The 18,819-nt window shown below is 49.7% G+C and overlaps 2 protein-coding genes across 6 annotated transcripts in view; one reads left to right on the top strand and one right to left on the bottom strand.

The window, feature by feature from the left end:
* The first annotated feature begins 77 nt into the window (after positions 1-77).
* On the top strand, positions 78-3,572 carry MAFF (MAF bZIP transcription factor F). Of its 3 annotated transcripts, none has more exons than XM_056341773.1 (3): positions 78-157; positions 1,395-1,448; positions 1,528-3,572. In XM_056341773.1, the coding sequence occupies exons 2-3, from the start codon at positions 1,413-1,415 to the stop codon at positions 1,939-1,941; spliced, it is 450 nt and encodes a 149-aa protein (XP_056197748.1). In that variant the 5' UTR covers positions 78-157; positions 1,395-1,412; the 3' UTR covers positions 1,942-3,572. The 3 variants fall into 3 exon arrangements, with proteins under 3 accessions (XP_056197748.1, XP_056197747.1, XP_056197746.1); XM_056341772.1 differs by lacking the exon at positions 78-157 and adding an exon at positions 244-412; XM_056341771.1 differs by lacking the exon at positions 78-157 and adding an exon at positions 538-1,219.
* A 967-nt stretch (positions 3,573-4,539) lies between these two features.
* Positions 4,540-18,819, bottom strand: part of TMEM184B (transmembrane protein 184B) — a 30,626-nt gene continuing 16,346 nt past the window's right edge. For 2 of the 3 annotated variants that reach the window (XM_056341765.1, XM_056341766.1), the window contains exons 4-10: positions 15,498-15,588; positions 14,883-14,958; positions 11,724-11,815; positions 11,258-11,427; positions 9,856-10,050; positions 8,937-8,960; positions 4,540-7,882 (exon numbers count right to left, since the gene is read on the bottom strand). In XM_056341765.1, the coding sequence (XP_056197740.1) occupies positions 7,641-7,882; positions 8,937-8,960; positions 9,856-10,050; positions 11,258-11,427; positions 11,724-11,815; positions 14,883-14,958; positions 15,498-15,588 (890 nt within the window). In that variant the 3' untranslated portion in view covers positions 4,540-7,640. The remainder of the gene's footprint in view (positions 7,883-8,936; positions 8,961-9,855; positions 10,051-11,257; positions 11,428-11,723; positions 11,816-14,882; positions 14,959-15,497; positions 15,589-18,819) is intronic. The other variant, XM_056341768.1, reaches the window with a different exon arrangement.

Here is an 18,819-nt window from a genome sequence, read left to right as displayed (position 1 = left end):
GAGGGGCGGGAGGGGAGTGCTCTTCTTAAAGAGGCAGCGGCCCGTGGCGTTGGGGTAGGGTGGGGTCCTGTGCTCCCGGGCAGGGCCGGGTGCGCGACATCCTTGGATTCGGAGAAGCAGCGGCGGCGCGGGAGGACGGCTGTGTTCGTGCCCCACGGTGTGTAACACGCTGGCCGCGTATGAGGCGGGGGCGCCACCTGGGTCCTTTAAAGGCAGCGGCCGCTTTAAAGGACAGCGGCTGGGGCGCGCGGCCGCGGCGGCGAGGGGGCGGGGCGAAGGTGACGTCATTGCATGACTGTGTTTTTATGAATGAAAAGAATCCGCGGGTGAGTAATCTTGGGGAGCGGGGCTGGAGGCGCCGCCCGACGGCCCGACCCGGCAGCGGCCCCGCGGGGACCAGCGCAGCCTCCCGGTAAGTGCCGGCTGGGGCGGCCCCTCCGCTCCTGGCTTTTCCCCCCGTGGTGCGGCGGGTCCAGCACCGGCGGGAGGGCGCTCTGCCGCCACTGAGCGCGGGGACCGGGACCGGGGACGGGGCGGGGGGGGCGGGTGGAGGTGTCCGCGCTCGGGGCCGCCCGCACCGCCCTGCCGAGTCCCGGGCGCCGCTCCGCCGGCGGCTCCCGGCCCGGATTGCATCAGCTTCCAGCCGCCCCGGCTCCACCTTCCCCGCCGCCCCTCTCCAGCCTCACACTTCCCTGCGGGGCGCTCTCGGCCCCGGCCGGGCCCTCCCGCCCCTCCGGGGGCTCCGCTGGCGAGCGGGGAGCTCCTCGCGGTGGGGAGCGGCTGCCGGGCTGCAGCTCGGGCTCCCGGCCCCCTCCCCGCCCGAGGGACCAAGAGACCGGCCCCCAGGGAAGGGGACAGGCGCCCCTTCAGCGACTTTTCCCCCGGCCTGCTGAATCACGGAAGGCCACTTTTCGCCCGCCCGAGCTGAGTGACCGCGGCCCCGACCCCTCACCCCCGGAGTCGGGGGACACCCGAGGCTGGCGTCGGGAGCCGCGGGGCCGGGGCCCGCCGGGCGGGGGGCGGGGGGGCGGTACCGACGCGCGGGGCCCGGCCGGTTTGGCCCGAGGGCTCCTGCTTTTACTTTCTTTTCAGCCGCGGGCGATCGCGCCCGGGTCCCCTCCCCGGCAGGAAGCCTCGGCCTCCCGGCTGCGGCGCTTTGGGTCCCCGGCGCTGAGCAGCATCCCGAGCACCGCGGGGTGGGATGAAGGAAAAACGGGAGGTCCAGCCTCTCCCCGTTATTTTTTGCAGCCCTTATTACAATTGTTATTATTGTTGTGGTGTAGGGATGAGTCACGCGGTGGGGGGACATGGGCACTGGGCAGGGGATCCAGCGGGGCTGGTGCCCTCCGTGCCGAGGCGAGGGGTAACTGGCTTTTCTCTTGGCTGCTCGGCAGGGCCAGTGCGAAGTGAGGATGGCTGCGGACGGGCTCTCCAGCAAGGCCCTGAAGGTGAGTGCCAGCGGGAATGGGGTTGGGGCACAGGGGTCTGGTTTCGGGGGTCTCAGGCAACCACCCCACTCTCTGGCAGGTGAAGCGGGAGCTGGGGGAGAACACACCACTGCTGTCGGATGAGGAGCTGATGGGGCTGTCGGTGCGGGAGCTCAACCACCACCTGCGTGGCCTCTCCAAGGAGGAGGTGGCGAGGCTGAAGCAGCGCCGGCGAACACTGAAGAACCGGGGTTATGCCGCCAGCTGCCGGGTGAAGCGCGTCTGCCAGAAGGAAGAGCTGCAGAAGCAGAAGATGGAGCTGGAGTGGGAGGTGGACAAGCTGGCCCGGGAGAATGCCGCCATGCGCCTGGAGCTCGACACCCTCCGTGGCAAGTACGAGGCCCTGCAGGGCTTTGCCCGCACGGTGGCCGCCCACGGGCCCCCTGCCAAGGTGGCCACCGCCAGTGTCATCACCATCGTCAAGTCCGGTGCCAATCAGGCTGCCTATTCCTAGTGCTGGCCTCTGTCCCCTGGCTGGGCACAGGCCTCCCCAGGGCGCCTTCCCCCACCAGTTGCCTCCTACCCCCTCCCCAACTCCCTCCCTGCTGGGACCTGTGCCCAAAATCCTCCTTCCGCCATCCCCTGACCTCCAGCTCCCCTGTGTAGGGAGGGCTGACACAGTGTGGGTGCTGGGGTGGAGGACAGAACCCCACTGGTGACCCCTGCAGCCCCGTCCCCTCTGGGGGGTGCAGACAGAGAGGGTGAGTCCTGCAGGCAGCAGTGGGGAAGCATCCCACAGCTCCAAGCTGGCAGGAAAACACCAGGTGCCTTTTTTTTTTTTTTTTTTAATGGGAGAGTTGAGTGTGTGCCAGGTACTCCCAGGAGCATGAGTCGGGGAGGAAAAGGAGGGGAGAGAGGCTTCACAGCAAGGGGCAGAAGGGATATGATGGAGAAGGGGGTATCAGCACTGGCCCCACATCCTGGGCCACGGCTGGAAGTGGGGGGAGAGATGGCAGCATGGCTGGAGTCTCCAGCAATGGAGACGGTGAGGAAAGGTGGCAGGTCGGAGGGGGAAGAGAAAGTGGCTGTAGGTTGGTGCCTGGTAAAGGTGAGTGGGATGGGAAAGTGCCATGACAGTCTGCAGTGCTGGGGGAACCCAGAGGTGACTTGTGATGGAGGAGGATCGCTCAGGCAGGGGAGAGCTGGGGGATGCGAGCAGGTCAGCCCAGGCTGTTGTCCACAAAGGGCAGCAGCAGCATTGCTGTTTTATCTTTCTCAATCACGCACATCCTTCATGCCTCTTCCTGCCTATGGGACGCTCAGCCTGGCTGGGTGTCTCCAAAAAGCAGCAGCACTGGCAGGAAGGAAGCGGAGGCAGCTGGAGCAGAGATAAACACTGTTTTGCTCAGTGCAGGCCAGCTTGTACAGCCCCACCAAGCACTCCCTGGCACCCCACTGCCTACAAAGTCCACGGAAAGGTGCTCCTGGACCCTGAGAGCCAGAGCTGTGGGGGCAGAGAGAGGGGTGGAGGTGCGGGAGGTGGGAAGTAGGGGTGGAGAGCATCCCTGCTCCTGGGAGCTGCCTGGCAGGCAAGTAGGTAGGTGCCTCCCTTTGGTTTTCCGCCAGCTTGGACACCTGTGTGGGATATAACCAGCTCTTCAGCAAGCTGAAATGCTGTAGAAGAGTTTGGTTTGCTAAGTACAGGCAGCACAGGGGAGGTACCAGGAGGCAGACCCTTCCTGGCATCTGCTGCAGTAGATGATCCTGCCCCTTTCTGCCCCTGCTTTGGGTATTGCCCTCTGCTGCAGCCTCCATCCTTCCCTGGAGAGAGGTGCCCACTGCTCACGGAGAGGGCACTGTGGTTAGCATCCCCCCCACTCCAACTCCTCTTGGGTTTATTTATTGCACGAACATAAATTATTTTCACGTCCTCTTTGCCATTCCGCCTCTCGGCACAGCCAGGATGTTGGTACAGAGCTGTACTTTATATTTTATATATGCAAATCACATTTTATCTTATACTTATATAGAGCAAAAAAAAAAAATACTTATTTATTTTCTGACTTACAGTATGTGTCCTACCTGACTCCTCTGTATTTTGTAGACTTTACAAATAAAGCAAGTTTGTTTGGTTTTTTTTCCACAGTGACAGTGTGCTTGGTCATTCTTGAACTTCGGGCAGAAAAGGTGGTCGCTCTGGCTCCCTCTAGCTTTGCTGCAGCACACGTTCAAGCATGTGCCTATAAAAGATGGGGTGGGGACAGCTCATGATTTTTTAGGACACACACCAATTTATAGTCTCTGGAAGAAAAGTGCTCAGTAAGCAAGCTTAATGCTGAACATCACACCCCCAGAAGTGCTTGCTTTCAGGAGTGGTTCAACTGTGCTGAATCAGCTTTTCTTAGGAAAGATAATGCTTTTTCACTAGGAAAAAGTCCCTCCAGGCTGTCCTTAGACCTGGGGTGGGAGGAGAGGCAGGTGCAGTCAGGGCAGCTCTACCCCAAAACTTCCTTATGTGACTCAGGAAGAGTGAGGAGCTTGCATCCATAGGTGGCAGAGCAAGGAAGCATGGCAGGCACCTTACGAAGAGGTGAAGTCTGAGCTCCTTCCCCATAGGGAAAAGCCACCTTTCCTTGGAGCTGAGATAGGGGAAACACTTTTCATTGCTTCTGACAACCTGGCAGCTTGCAGTGCTCACATGGTGGTTCTGGGTTTTACATTCAGGTTCCCTCTGCCACTGCAAACTGCCCCAGCCCCACCACTGCTCATGGAAAAAAAGCCCAGAGCTGCTGTTTGCTGGGGCCCAAATCAGAGAAAGCAGCCCCCTTTCTCCCACAGGTGCTTTGCACTGAGCATCCGAGATAGAGAGGAGTCTCAACTCCAGGTTTTTGTTCACTCCTGCCTTGGGCCATCAGTGATGTCTTGGCCCCAGGCTGTTGTAGCACTACTTCTTCATCAGCTCCTGCATACATAGACTGCATGACTTTCCTCCCAAGAAGAGGACTAGGAGAACAAGACAATGACCCACTAAGCCTCAGACCCTGCAATGAGCAAAAACTCAAGATAAGTTCAGACAAGTCACCCAGACAGCACCACACAGAGGCAGCTGAAGTACAATCTATATTATCTCTATATTTTTATTTGTCATCATATTTGCTCATTTCTGCAGAGTATAACATCACAAAGACCAAAATAGAGAGAGCGGCTTGTCGCTGAGCTCGCATCAGTTAAACACAATAGGTACAAAACTAGGTGCCTCTGTCTTATTTATCATACTTTTTTTTTTTTTCAGTCATTTATATACAAAGAACTACTCTATATGGAAAAATAATAAATCCCATGGGTATGTTACATAGTAAACAAAAAGGAAGGAAGGAAGGAGAGGGGAAGCAGGTGAGGGAGAGCTGCTCCAAGGGCCTACTGCTGGAACTGACACATTTGTTGGGGCCCTGGGCAAGCAGACCTGTAAGACCACGGATGCCCTGGCCTCCTTGGTCACAAGCTCTGGGTCTTATAAGGAGATATTTGTTCTTCCAAGCCAGAGCAGCTTCAGAGCCAGTCCTTGCTCTGGCATTTGCCTGTCAAGAGGGAGAGCAGGAAGCTCAGAGATGATTTTGTGTGGTGTTAAAAAATATAGATGTATAAAAAATTATAATGCATGGCAGCTGGCTGTTGTTTGGGCACTAATTCTTCACCAGGCTTCTCCAAAGGCAGCTAGTGCAAAAGGATTATACTTAGAACCACTACATACATGAAGCTTTGAGAATATCCAGATCCTCTGCACAGCATATATATGCAGCATACATTTCAGAATAATTTTTAAAAAAATGCTTCCCCAAACCTGGATCACCTTCAAGCTCAACAAGGCAATTCCAGAGATTTCAGATCTCAGCCACCCAACACAACAAAGATTGGGAACAGTCACCAATTAAGTGACACTGAGACATCATCAACGGCCTGCAAATGCAAGGGAAGGGGAGGAAGTGATCATGCCCCACCTTCCTAAGAGAGAGGGGAAGTTTAACATAAATATCTCACACTCAAGGACTATTAACCAAAGCCATAGAAGACAGAAGGAAACCCCATTCAGTCTTCAGCCCTACTTTTCAGGCAGCTTATGGCATGAGGAAAAGGAGTTTTACACCAAGCCCACATAAAGCCTGGCAGACACATCTGCGTGTCCATTTAAGCAGCGACAGATTTAGGAAAAGCAGTAACTAACTGCATGGCATCGCAGGATGTGCACAAATGGGAAAATCCAGCAGCAGAGAAGCTGCTGGACCCACTGACCCTGCCTCCAGCTGCCTCGAGAGTCAGCACTGTTGCTCCCACCTGCTCCACAGTCCCCCTCAGACATGCAAGCATGGAAGGAGACACTGTCCTTAAGCTTTCCCCTATCTTATCCTCACAGAAAGGAGCAAACCTACCTCTCTTCAAGCCCTTTTCCCCCAACTCCTGGCAGAGGTGCTGAGGAAATTAGGTGCTCTTCACTTACAGTTCCTTCTGAGAAAGTGAATGAGCAACACATAGATTAGAATACAAGAGGAAAGGTAAACTCCAGGCAGTAAACCAGATCCCAGTTCTCCCAGCAGAGCAACAAGGGGCAAGCTGGAAATGTGCAGGTCTGCTGGTGGCAGGGTAGGCATCAAGCAGGAGAAGAACAGAGAAACTTCAGCCAAGAACACAGCAGCTTGCTCCAACCTCTCCATTTTGCTTCCTGCTTGGGGGTAGGGGCATCTGATCGGGGGCACTTGAGTGTGCTCCGCCCTCCTCCCCTACACAATTTGAAGCAAGCAAGAGGCATTTCCTGGTCCCTGGATAGATCTACAGAAGGATCATTTTTATTTTTGCTCTACCAAATACTCAGGGGCCAATCCAAAACCCAACAAAAGCAAGGGGAAGCTTCTCCCACTCCCATGGATACTGGCTCCACCCTTGACATCACTGCAATTGCTGCAGGGCCTGTGAAATGTGCAGCAGCATCTGCTGCCTGGGAAATTAAGAGGGACAATTTTAACCACCCAGGTCATGTTAGGTTTCAAGTCTGTTCCAGTTTGGCCCAGAACAGCTATGGAGATAAAAAGCAAAGGAGGAGTATGCAGCATCTCTTCCTGAATACTCCAGCTTAAGGGCAAAACTTGTGCAGCTCACAAGGGAAGTCAGTGATGACAAGCAGGGGGAGAACCCCCTGCAGGAGACCAGCACCTGCTCTGGTGCAATCCACACCTTTAAGAGGGGCAGCTATGTAGGTGGGGGACAGGAAACAAGAAAAAACATTTCAGTGTTTGTGTATCTTCCTTTCCCAAAGAGGGATGAAAGGGACAGAGCTCTACAAAACTCAATCACCTATCACAGCCAGTCCTCACCTCAGTCTCATTACCAGGAGACAGACACTGCAGGCAGGCTTCTTGCCCCACAGGAACGAAGGGGAGATGGGAAGCTTGGACACCTGCTGATTAGAAAACCCTGCCCTTGTGAGACAGTAATACCATCCCTGCTGAGCTTCAACAAGCATCAGCTCTGATGGGAAGCAGGGGGAACGCAGGAAGTGGAGGAACAGGAAGAAAGTTCTGTCCTTTTTCCCCCTCGCTCACTCAAGTACAGGACTGCACAAGCAGGTGCTTAGGAGAGTGGGAGCAGACATTTTGTTACGAAGCATTCAAGAAAATGGCTATAAACAGACCAGTCTCTGGTCTGGTCCTCAGGAATGCTTATCACTGCATCCTAATCCCATTTCTCAAGGATCACAGAGTAGTTGTTAGTACCAGGGAGCTGGGGGAGAAAACTGTGCCTTCATTAGCATTCAGGAAGAGGAATACAAAGCAGTTGGGTTGTCCTGTTGGAAAAAAAACAAAAACATTTTTGGCCACAACTCCAGGTTCTGGCCAGTCACGCTCTGCACCAAGCTGAACAGGTGTGGGAGGCCAGAGCCCCAAAGCCTGGAGCTTTGCTTCAGTTAATTCCAGTCAACTGCTGCTGTAAGGAATGGGCTCGAGAATGGAGTCCTGGCCATTCCCCCACCTCCACAATGCTCATCACGTCTGTACCCACAAAAGTTAATGGGAAGTGCCCACTTCTGCAACCTACACTCTCTAGGAAGTGATATGACTTGCATGTTTCTGCTTCAATAAATTAAAAAAAAAAAACAACCAACAAACAAAATTAAAAAAAGAAAAGAAGGAAAATGACAGCCTGTGCTGGCAGTTTCCCTTCCTAGAATTCATCATCGGAGCTCAGCAAGAGGGTCTTCTCGTTGTCACGGGCACCTGAGCAGCTGTGTGAGCGTGAGATAACATGACTGCCATTGCGCCAGGGTGGACCATGCTCCAGTGTTGACTGCTGGGTGTACTGCTGGTAGGCTGGGGAGAAGTTGTGGATCGCATCTTGGACGATGTCATGGGGGTTCATGGTCTCCTTGAGGCTGCTGGAGATGCTCTTCATGGGAGCACAGCGACCTGTCAAGGTAAGACAGGGAGAGACAAGTGAAGAATACTGCTGCCTTCCCACACACACCTTAACATGAAGGTAAGGAGAACAGGGAACATGCAGTCCTAGATCCTGCAGAAATTACTTCACAGACTTCTTTAAGCAGCTGCTAAGGAAGCGTCACACAAATGGTGTCAAGTTTTACCAGTAGTGCTCCTAAATCCAGCCACTGCTAGCCAAGCGAATCCACCTCAGCACCAAATGGGGGACTTGCCATGAGAATGGGACATACCCACAGCAACAAACTCTACTACCTGTGCCGACTTGGGTGTGCAACGAAGACAGTCAGGTAGGGAAGTGCTCCTGTAAAGGGTTTCAGAACATAAAAACTAAGGAAATTCTAAAAATAAAGGAGAAATGGCATTTGCCATTCCCACTCACTGGAAATCAGACTGATAGGTGGTATTGAAGTGCCCACAGGAAAGAGATCATAAAGTGGAACGTAACATGAAGGAGGGAAAGGAGGGGAACAGGCAGTAATAGAGGCAGAACCACTCATGGGTGGAAGGTGTCACAGTGATACCATGAGGGAATCAACAGTTGGAGATTGTCCCACCCAAGTGCTGAGCATAGAGGAAGGCTGTGTGTCCTTCTAGGAGATGCCATTTCTCACGGCTTCTAGGTCTCATTTCCAGCATGGGCTTCTAGCTTTGCTCAGTCCTGGGGATGAGCTCCCCAAACAACTAAAGCATGCTGATGATCTGTGGCAATTATGCAAGTGAAGGGAGGCTGGGGTGAGAGCACAAACAGGCTCCTTTGAGAGCCTGAGCAACTCATTGGAGAAAGATTCACACAGTTGGGACAGAAACGCTCTAAAGCTAGGTGTTATGCCACTGACTATAGGGCTGTTTTACAACATATGATCCAGACAACCCTAAAGCAGCTGTGTGAGGCAGTCAAGTTACAGACCCACAAGGAAGGGGGAACAAGGGACAGAGCAGGCAGTAGGCAGGCGAATCAGGACAGAACAGCATCCCAGTTAAAAACCAATGGAGACAAACACACAGAGCATGCTGTACCTACCGTATGGCCCATATGATGGAACAGCTGCATCAGGGACCAGTGGCCAAAGCAAGGGAGAGATAAAAAGGGGAGAGGAGAGAGAGAGATGGAGAAAGAAAGAGAGAGAGGGGAAATAACAAGAACTGAACAAGACCCACCACCGAAACATCCACCACGTATTTGCCAGCAGTTTACCCTTTCATCACCCACACATCTCATCTCCCCCAGCTGCAACCACTGTCCTTCCAAAATCTCTGGGGCTGGCTGGGATGGAGGGATCATGTACATGAACACTGCCCAAGGGCTGCTCTTTTCCTGCACCTCAGCACAGACTCCCCCTAGCAGGAAGAAACCCCTTTATTTGTGGAACACTGAATGTACTTGCATAGAGTGGGCACAAGAACCCCCTTTTCCAACAGATAACATCGACCTCCCTCTTCCCCAGAATAAGACTTCTAGCAGCCCAGCCTTCACAAAGTTGTTACAGGAAGAACCTCCTCCTCCAAGCCAAACATATTGCCAAAGCACAGCCTCATCTTCCTGAGCCAGATTCAAAACAGAGCCTGTTTCAGGCCCTGTCCCTCCTGCCTTCAGCCTGTTGCACAATCTGGAGCAATGGAGTTCCCCTTTGGGGAGACAGGAAGAAGGACAAACCCGCTCTACTGAAAGGATGCAACTTCTTGCAGCCCTCAGGTCTGCAACAAGTTGTCGTGGGTGGCATACTGGGGAACTGAAAAGGGAACAATGCAATTCAGGCAAGGTTTCTGCCCTGCAGAGCCATTGCACAATGAATCTGCTCAGACACCACAGAGAAGGGGATGTGATGTTTTCCAAGCATTCAGGCTAGGAGTCATATCAGTGTACTGGCTGCCAGAGGGACCAGTCTCCACCCAGTCTCGCTACCAAACAGACATGCCATATGTGCTGGCATATTTCCTACCTTGGGCATCAAGTCTCTTGTCCACATACACCTTGTATGTGAAGGCATGGCGTAGGGCGATGGCTGCAAAGAACATCTCCACACAAATGATGAAGTCCTGATATCCAGCAGCTACTGTGCCTTCACCCACAGACACATTGGCAGAGTGGATTTTGGGGATGGCACCACACTTTTCCAAGATGGCCAACAGCATCCCTAAACAAAGCAACAAGCTCATGTAAATGTGCAGAAAACATGACTGTATACTAACTGTAAGAAATGGAAATAGCTGCCTGTGCTGTATGTCCTAGACACAAAACCATTTAACGCAGGAGCTACAGAGTGGGTTTAGATACTCCCATCTATGCTTACTTGTACAACAGAGAAAGGAGGAGTAAACAACACAAACACGTTTAAGCAAAAAATGTTCAAACACTAACCCGCTTCTATTCTCAACTGATGGAACTAGCTGCTGCAGGACTTGAAATCAAGTCCAAAAGAGTAAAAAAGCAGTCAGATTTTTCTGCGAGCACTTTTGTGATCTCAGCACTTCCACTAGCTGGAGCAAAAATTGAAGTACCAGAGATTTTCATTTAAGCATAAAGTGTTTTCAACACACCGCTGCAAGAAAGTTGTTTCTCCCTGTCCATAGCCAGGTGGCTGAAGAATTCCACAAAAGGCAGACAGCGTGTGACCAGATGTCTCAAGATACTAGGCAGCTTATTAGTTTGTAGACAGGGAGGACAGGCCATACTCCAACAGTCTGAATTCCACCTAAGTTCCTATTCAATTAGTCTTTGAAGTGCAACTCAGTAAACCTAAATAGGGCACTGAACACGGAAATGCTTAGAGCCAATTAGTAAGGAGCACTAAGCTTAGGTGGAATTTCAGCTTTCTGAATGTGCCTCTGCATCATGTGTACGTATTCTGAATGTCCTGCTTGGTGGTGGCTCTGTGGCAGCACACGCTGCATTCAGCCAGCTTGCTGCTTCACATGAATCACAGACATACCATTAAAATTTTATTTATAGAGCACTTAAAAAAAAAAGTGCTCAAAATTTTTAGATGTGCCACCTTAATCAATAAAATGGCAGCATGCAGATAAAGTGTTGGCAGCTTCTGCTTTATGATGGTTCCAGGAATGCAAAGGACTCTTCATCTGAACAGCTGATTTTGCCAGGCAGATATGCACATACATGTGCACAAGCACAAGGCTAGTAAGGATTCAGGAACACAAAAACAAAGATGAAAATGAGCAAAACTGGTTTCCCAGAGAAAAGCAATGAAAGACTATAAAACAAATATAGTAATAATACAGAAAGACATTCTGGTTATTAATTAGCATCTGCTCTATCAACTCTAGTTTCTTGAGCCCCTGCAGAGAGCTCTTTGTGCCTACCAAGGGAAGGGAAAAGCAGCTCACCTTGCCAGAAGGACAGGAAGATGACAGACTTCACCATGAAGAACTTGAGGACTGGGCTATAGGGACTGAGCAGCTCCCGTGTAGCAAAGTAGAAAAGGAAGAGAGCATACAGTGCCAGGCTGACAGAGATGTTGTAGATGATCGTCACATAGAGGTAGCCACTGGTTACACTGGAAAGAGAAGATACAGGAATGCCTGAAATTTCAGCATGATCTTTTCCCCTTGCCGCTTTCACTGGGGAGTTCTACAACTCCATTTTCTTCCTGCCTCCCTTCCCATTCCCTCCCCTAAGCAAAGCAGAAAAAACCTGAAACCAACAGGCTTACCCCTGCCCTCTTTCTTACGTACATATTTAGCCTATGTTGTCCCCCTGTCTTTTCCCATAGCCCAGCACACACACCAACAATAAGCACAGCTGGGCAGAGAAGGGGCAGCCAAAGTTTGCATGCTAGACAAACAAACTTACTCAAAGTCGCCATCCTGGTACTTGCCAAAGGCCTGAAGGATGACTGTGCTGATCGCCATGAGGGGCTTCACCACACAGAACTGCAGGGTAGCCTACAGGAATGAAAGAGGAGGAATGAGAAGGCAGGAGGTGCAAGAGGCCAGGTTCCCAAACGAGCACCACAATGGAGTGTCCACTGGGACAACTCAGCAAGGCAGCACAATCCAGCCCCAGCGAGGAGTCTGACCCCGCCACTTGTTAATGGATCATGCTTGAGGACTGCAGCACCCAAAAGGAGCTAAAAGAGATTCAGAAGAAGTATGTGTGCTATCTGCTTGTCCAATTTGGGAAAAACCATCTCTATAGGTTGCTCCTAGAAGCTGCTCAGCTGCTCTCTTCTAGAACCGTTTTTCATAAGCTGTGCTGCAGCACATTTATGCACGGTAATAGCATGAAAACCAAAAAAAAAATATTCCCACACTGTGCTATGGTACAGACACAGCAAGTTTAATAAAGGAATATTAGGGAAGGGAAGCAAACTTCAATCCATAGCTGCCATAAAGCTAGGCAAACAAGTCCCCTGGATAGGAGGGGAACCCAGCTCTCCGAGGAAGAATTTTGACAACTGCCACCATATTAAGGCATTTTTGTATACACAGCAGTGTGTGTTGCCAGACAGAAGTTAAGAGCTATTCTGTTGTCAGCCACACAACCTTTACTGAGTCTCCCCAAAGACTCCATGGCACGTGGGATCAGCTCTATCCATTCCACCACTATAAATCACTGCTCCTATTGGGATGACTCCTCTCCTCAAAGCCACCCCATTCTTCACCTTTCTGGAGACACTGAACTTCAAGGTCCTAAGAGAGTGGAGGGTTATAACCCTAAAAATGTCACCCATGTCTCCCTGAAGGACGCTGGAAGAGCCTGGGCAAGTGCTGAACTGTGCACACGTATGGAGGGCTGCGTATGGAAAGAGAGCAAAACCAAACAGGAACAATTGCTTTGGATACGATGCAATTTGTTAGTGGTCATAAGACTTCAAGGAGATTAAAAACCCCAGCACATGCCAGTTAGTGAGTCACTGTAAATATGCGAACTGGAAAAGGTCAAGCTAATTGGTAAACAACTCTGTCCTCTAAGCTTCCCCTCCTTCCAATCTGGGGATGTTTTAACCATTTCCCTGCAATCCAAACCACCATGTCCTATTTTTAGTTGCTTCCCTAGAAGATGCTACAGCATACAGGAAGCACATGGATGGTGTGTGACCAATCTGTGAGGGTCACCAGAGACCCAGCAAAGAATCTTGATCAAGACAACTTTAAGGAAACAAGCTGTCCAGGTTTTACACCACAGCCACCAGCAAACCACGCAGCTGCTGGAGGGCCACAGGCAATGCAGGCAGACCGACAGACCCACAGCAGGCACCTGCACGAGAACAGCCTGGGGTGGGGGTGAAGATTTATAACATAGACATTCCTTCGGGATGAAAGGGGCTGCAAAGAAAATGGGCAGGTGGTGATGGGAGGCAACAGGAGTGCTGAAAACACGGATAAAATGGGCAAGGTGGTCCTTGCAGCATATTCTTCTTCCTGATCGCCACAGTGATGGATACCACACAGGCCAGCATTGATAGGTGCTCTGATGCCCTTTCACACCAGTCTTCCTACGAATTTGCATTGACAGGTGTTACTCAGCAATCCTGGAAGTCTAGAAGTACCAGAAAGTGAGTCTTTGTGTCAAAGATTTCTCACCAAGGTAACGTTTAAGTTCAAGGCAAGAAGGATGGAAGCAAGACACTTGCCTCACAGCCTCCACAGCAGACTTAAGTTGGCAAAGGCCAGGCCTGATTAGGAGAACTGCTTCCAGATAGCAGCAAAGGAAAAGAAAAATACCCACCTAAGCCAGTTACCAAATGAGCTGAGGATTTATTAAAGCCAGCAGAACACCCACCCACCCCCCAAAAAAAGTGCTTCTAGTCTTCATTGTTGTGAAAAAAACTTTCCAAATGTAACCCATATAGAGACAACTGCCAGAGCCTGTGGAATATGAGAAACAAGGTCCAAGGGAAATAATTTCTCCGGCACTAATTCACCTTGATGGGTGTTACATCTACTTATGACATACTTAAAAGGTAAAAGTTAACATTAGGAGCAAAAAGAATAGGTAATGCATCAAATCAAACAAAGGGTGCACAAATGAAGCCCAAGAGAAACGGGCAAAGCAACATACTGAGAGTAGGTTGGAAAATAAAGCATCAGGCAAGAAAACAGGAAAGTCATGAGGACAGAGACAAACAGAACAGAGGAAAGAAAGATGTGATCCTCAGAAAGGCCAACTGTGCGGCAGAGATTAACACTGGGTATTACTATGAGGCTGCATTGTACCTTTGATGTTCCTGCATATTGCTAAAACACAGAAGACAGGTCACAATGTGGACAAGAAGCCAGGGCAGGTATCTAGACCCAGTGACTGGAATTACAATGACCTGAGCCCTTTCAAAGAACCAGATCTGCTTCACACTGTATCCAGCAGAACCTCATGTGGTCATTTATGCAAGTGAGCAAAGCCTTGAAACTCACCTGCTGTTTCATGGCACCCAGAAATGACTGACCTGGGATGAGCAGACAAGGGTTGTATCGAGGTTTAGATCTCTCCCATTCCCTCCCCCTCGACATACCAAATTCAGCACAGACACACACACGCACGGTGAGCAATGCTCGGTTCCTCCTACAAAGCATTGTGTCACGCTCAACTTCCACCCCCTCCTCAACTCCAAACCACAACAGCAGCATTGGGAATTCAGGAGGCTGTTACACAACTGTGGGGTGTCTGCAACACAACACAGCCATCAGTTTCTTAAAGTTGGGACCTCTGCAATTCAGAAAGGGAAAAGGAAATTGGAATTTCTTCCCAAGGCTAACATCAGATCCAGGAGATAAACTGGGTCTTTTGCTAAGGCCTTCCTGATGTGGGGTTGAGTAGAAAGTGTTAAGATCATTCAAAACAAACAAATCCCAAAATACCCCTCTTCTCAGCAGTCTGCAGGCCTCTCAAAACGCTATTATAAACCCCCTCAAAGGATTGCTCACCTCAGAAGCTCGGCAGCAAAAGGCACCGTTGCCACCCCTACACACTTCATTCACTTCTGGAGGATGGCACAGCTCCTCTAGCACATACCTGTTTGCAGAACCTCAGGAATCCAATTGAATAGGTCTTTCCCCACAGGCAGCAAGTCCCGTATACACAGCTGGACCTGAAAGAGCCAACACAAGATGACAGGGTTTAGAAACAAGATTTGGGCTAGAGTGCAAGACTCCTACCCTCTTTGTCTACCTCTCTGTAGCAAAGTTGCAGGACTGGTGCTTTCTCCAACCATGATTACAGTTACAGACATACCCTCTTTCAGACACACATTTAAAACAACATCCTGACTCCACATTCCAATTTTTTAATTTTTTTTTAAACAGAGTAGCATGGGGAAAAACACAGATCCTAGAGGAAGCACACACACAACCAACTGAAGACAGAAAAGATTCAAAGAAGGAGGGAATAAGAAAAGAAACAAAGAAGTAGGCAGGTGTCCAAAAAAGCTGTGAATCCATCCAGCTTGTCTAAGAGGATGTGATCAGCCTGATTTGTCTCAGAGAAGCATACTGGTAAATCACCATCATCCATGCTGCCCAGTCCCAACAGACATTAGCCACCTGACAGTTTTTCAGGGCAGGCATAGAGACACGGTAGATGAGCACAGGAGGAAAAGAGTGTCATGCTGTAAGCACAATAAATACTCACTCAATTGGTTTCCCTCTGATCTCAGACATGATGGAGCTCTCCCCTCCCAAGTACTCATAGCACAGGCTGAGAAAGTTGTATATTACAAAGGCTGCAAAGACATCAATCAGAGTAAAATGACAACCAACTTAAAACAGGTGCAAGGACCAAGAATACAGGCAACAGACCAAACATTAGCAGGGACTGCTTATGCAGCATCTTTCCCTTCAAAGCACTCCAGATTATTTTCACTGCATTTATAGACCTACCTCAGCACTCACAAGACTATCTGAACTGGAGTTTGGCCAAGGTCCCAGACCAGTTCCATGACTCATGCCAAAAGGGTCACACGACCATTTGAAACTGTGGTCAGTCTCTGTTTTACTTGGCATCTGTAAGATGCCATTCTTTACAGGGTTCCTGTGCATTATTCCAGCACATTACAGTGGTACTAAGTAATCTGGAAAATTATCTGTGATCCATCAACCATATCTTATCTTCTGTATTTAACCTTTTAGGAGATGAACACAGTTTCTCTCTCCAAGGTAACCAGCTATAGACATAAGAGTTGGAGACACAGAGGATTTTTACCCATCAGCAAAACTCTGTTTTCATGTCTGGTGGAGATTTTTGAAAACCAGGCTGTGCTTCATTTCTTCAGAAAGTTGAAACCTCTTGTGTATGGAATAGCCTTCTCCTTGAGCCACCTCTTTTCTGCCTTCCCCAGCAATCTGGTACAGATGAGGAAGAGCCTTCTCAGACTGACCGCTAATACTCCACTCCATTTCAATTCTCTTCAAGATTCAGTTTTGCTGATACATATAAACTGAGGTGAAGACACTGTGGGGAGGGCTCTCATCATAACTACAGACATGTTTACTTTTCATGGGATCCAAACCCACTTAACTGTGCACGGAGTAAGCCTGTATGTGCCCTGTCTGCGACACTTGACTGGTTATAATCACTGGTGCTTCCTCATACAGTTGTAAGATTTTTAGGGCAAGGACTGTACCCCTAAGTTTGCCACATACAGCCTTCGGGCAAAATGACACACCAGGTGATCCCTCTTTCAACGTTATTTTCTATGGCAGTCTATACCGGGACATTCCCTGGAATGCCAACACTCAAATTCTGGTTTTGGCCCCCAGCATTGACATAATACAAAGAGAAAATAACTTGGGATGGAAACAGAAATCTCAAGGAATTTTGAAATAAGACAAAAGCCTAATAATGTGCAGTGCTGATAAGGTGACCTCACCAAGCAGCTGGTTATTAGACCTGAGGTCAGTCTACCTGCATGGATGAACTTCCAAAGTCAGAGACAGACATCACCTCTAATTCTTCTAGAAGCATCCAAACTATGCCCTGGAAAGGAGGTACTCAACGCACTCCAAAATGCTCATAGTCTCAAAACGTTATATTTATGGATTGTAGACATGCCTAGCTGGCAAGAATGCTACAGCAGATAAAAACCAGTGGTATACCTGCTTCTATGTATGTAATTGGGTATTGTTATTCCATCTGTAATCCTTGTTATTGAACAAAGTTAGGTATGTTCACACAGCCATGATTTTGCAAAAGCCTTAATTAGGAGAGAAAATATCAACCGTGGAAAACTTACTTAAATAACTGTGGTAACCCCTTTTGCCTGCAATTTTCCTGCAGCTTAGATGACAGCACCCAGAGGAAGAAAAGCTGAGCTTTTCCTATTGCCCTCCAGTGACACCTGCCCTCCGGTGTGGTCATTACAATACCAGCTGCCCATTCCAAAAGCACTAGGGAAGAAATGACATCAGAGAAAAACAAACAAAAACAAGTAACAAAGAGAGGGGGAAATATCTGCCACTCCATCCCCAAAAGAAATGAGTGCTAACTATCAAAGCTGACCACACCAGGAAAAGAGCTCTTCTCCCATTCCTGATCCACATTCATCAGACGGTGCTCACGACATCAAAAAAAAAATTAAATAAATCTACTTGTGTCAGTGTTACCGACACCCAGGTTTGTACAGCAGCAGAGTCATGTGAAAGAGCAACACCAAAACATGCTCCTCCTAATGCACACTGTGAAATGCAGCTCATAAATGGCCCAAGACAGCTTTCAAAACGTAATTTGTAGGGTCTTCTCCCTCCATTCCCTAACAGCTCCTCCCCACTTCGTTATCCAAAACCTTCCCAAAAAAAGAACGGATAAGGTAGATGACAAGGAAGGGGAAAGAACAAAAAGCCTGCTGTTTCAAAGCATTTCCCAGAAAAACCAAGGGAGAGAACCTGCTGACCAAAGGTGCTTTCACCTCCACCTGTAGTCTTCTTGCATAGCCTAAAGTGCTGAGGCAACCTCCGGAGCACAGGCTGTCTCCTGAGCAGATGCTCAGATGTTTGCAAACTTCCCCAGCAAGCGAGGCAGAGGGATACTGGCTGTTGCTAGGAGAGGAGTTTCACAGAGCTTCCTGCTAGACCTACACATGCATGTAGAGCAGGGAAGGAAAAAAACCCCCAAGCCCAAACAAAGATGCCTTCTGAATCACGTGTGTGCATTTGCCATCTGCTGCTGCATCTCAGAGCATTGTTGTGGATGTGAAGGAGGCCCTGCTGGTCCTTTCAGCTGATTAACTTGTTCACATGGCCAGGGGCACCTCTCTGCAATGCAGATCTCACCAAAACAGCTGCACCAAGGAGTTACAATTTAATGAGGGTATGGTGATAAACTGTCCTCAAAAATACACTGCCAGAGTGCAGTTTCTCCTGCTGGGTGGTAGAGGCTTCTTTCTGGAAGCAATAACAGAGGAAGTTTAGATAGCCTTTACTGGAGAGTAACTGTTTCCCTCTCATGCAACGCTAGTGGCATTATCTGCAGCAGATAAACCAAAACCAAAGCAATCGTTAACTCATCCTGAACATGGCACCCTCTCTTCTGCAGGACTCCAAAGCTGTTACACCTCACAAACCCCAGCATGTGGTGGCTGTGCTGCCCTGTGCAAGCACACAAGTGGCTGCAGGATGGGACCAGAAGAATACATTGCTAGCAAACTGCACCAGGAAAACAGGACAAAGCAAGTGCCTGGCTGCTGAGTAAGTGCTGTTAGAAGAGCCAGGGGCTAACTGATACCCCGCTTTGTAACACCCAGGTAGAATCAGATATTTGACTTTACACCTTCCTGAAGCAAAGGACCCACAGAAAATCATAAAATTTGTCTCTACAGAACATTGGAGAGAAGGCTCAACATGTCTTGTCATGCTCAGAGGCCAGCAAGGGAGAAGGTCAGGTTGGACAGGGCTTTAAGTAACTCAATCTAGTGAAAGACGTCCCAGCACACGGCAGAGAAGTTGCACTAGATGATCTT

Source organism: Falco biarmicus, chromosome 5 (genome assembly GCF_023638135.1).
Source record: "Falco biarmicus isolate bFalBia1 chromosome 5, bFalBia1.pri, whole genome shotgun sequence".
NCBI lineage: Eukaryota > Metazoa > Chordata > Aves > Falconiformes > Falconidae > Falco > Falco biarmicus.
This window is presented reverse-complemented; position numbering and strand designations above follow the sequence as displayed.

Bases quoted from the DNA above. Each gene is read 5' to 3' on its own strand.
- MAFF (XM_056341771.1), top strand. The intron at 1,449-1,527 runs GTGAGTGCCAGC...ACTCTCTGGCAG, and splicing joins TCTCCAGCAAGGCCCTGAAG to GTGAAGCGGGAGCTGGGGGA.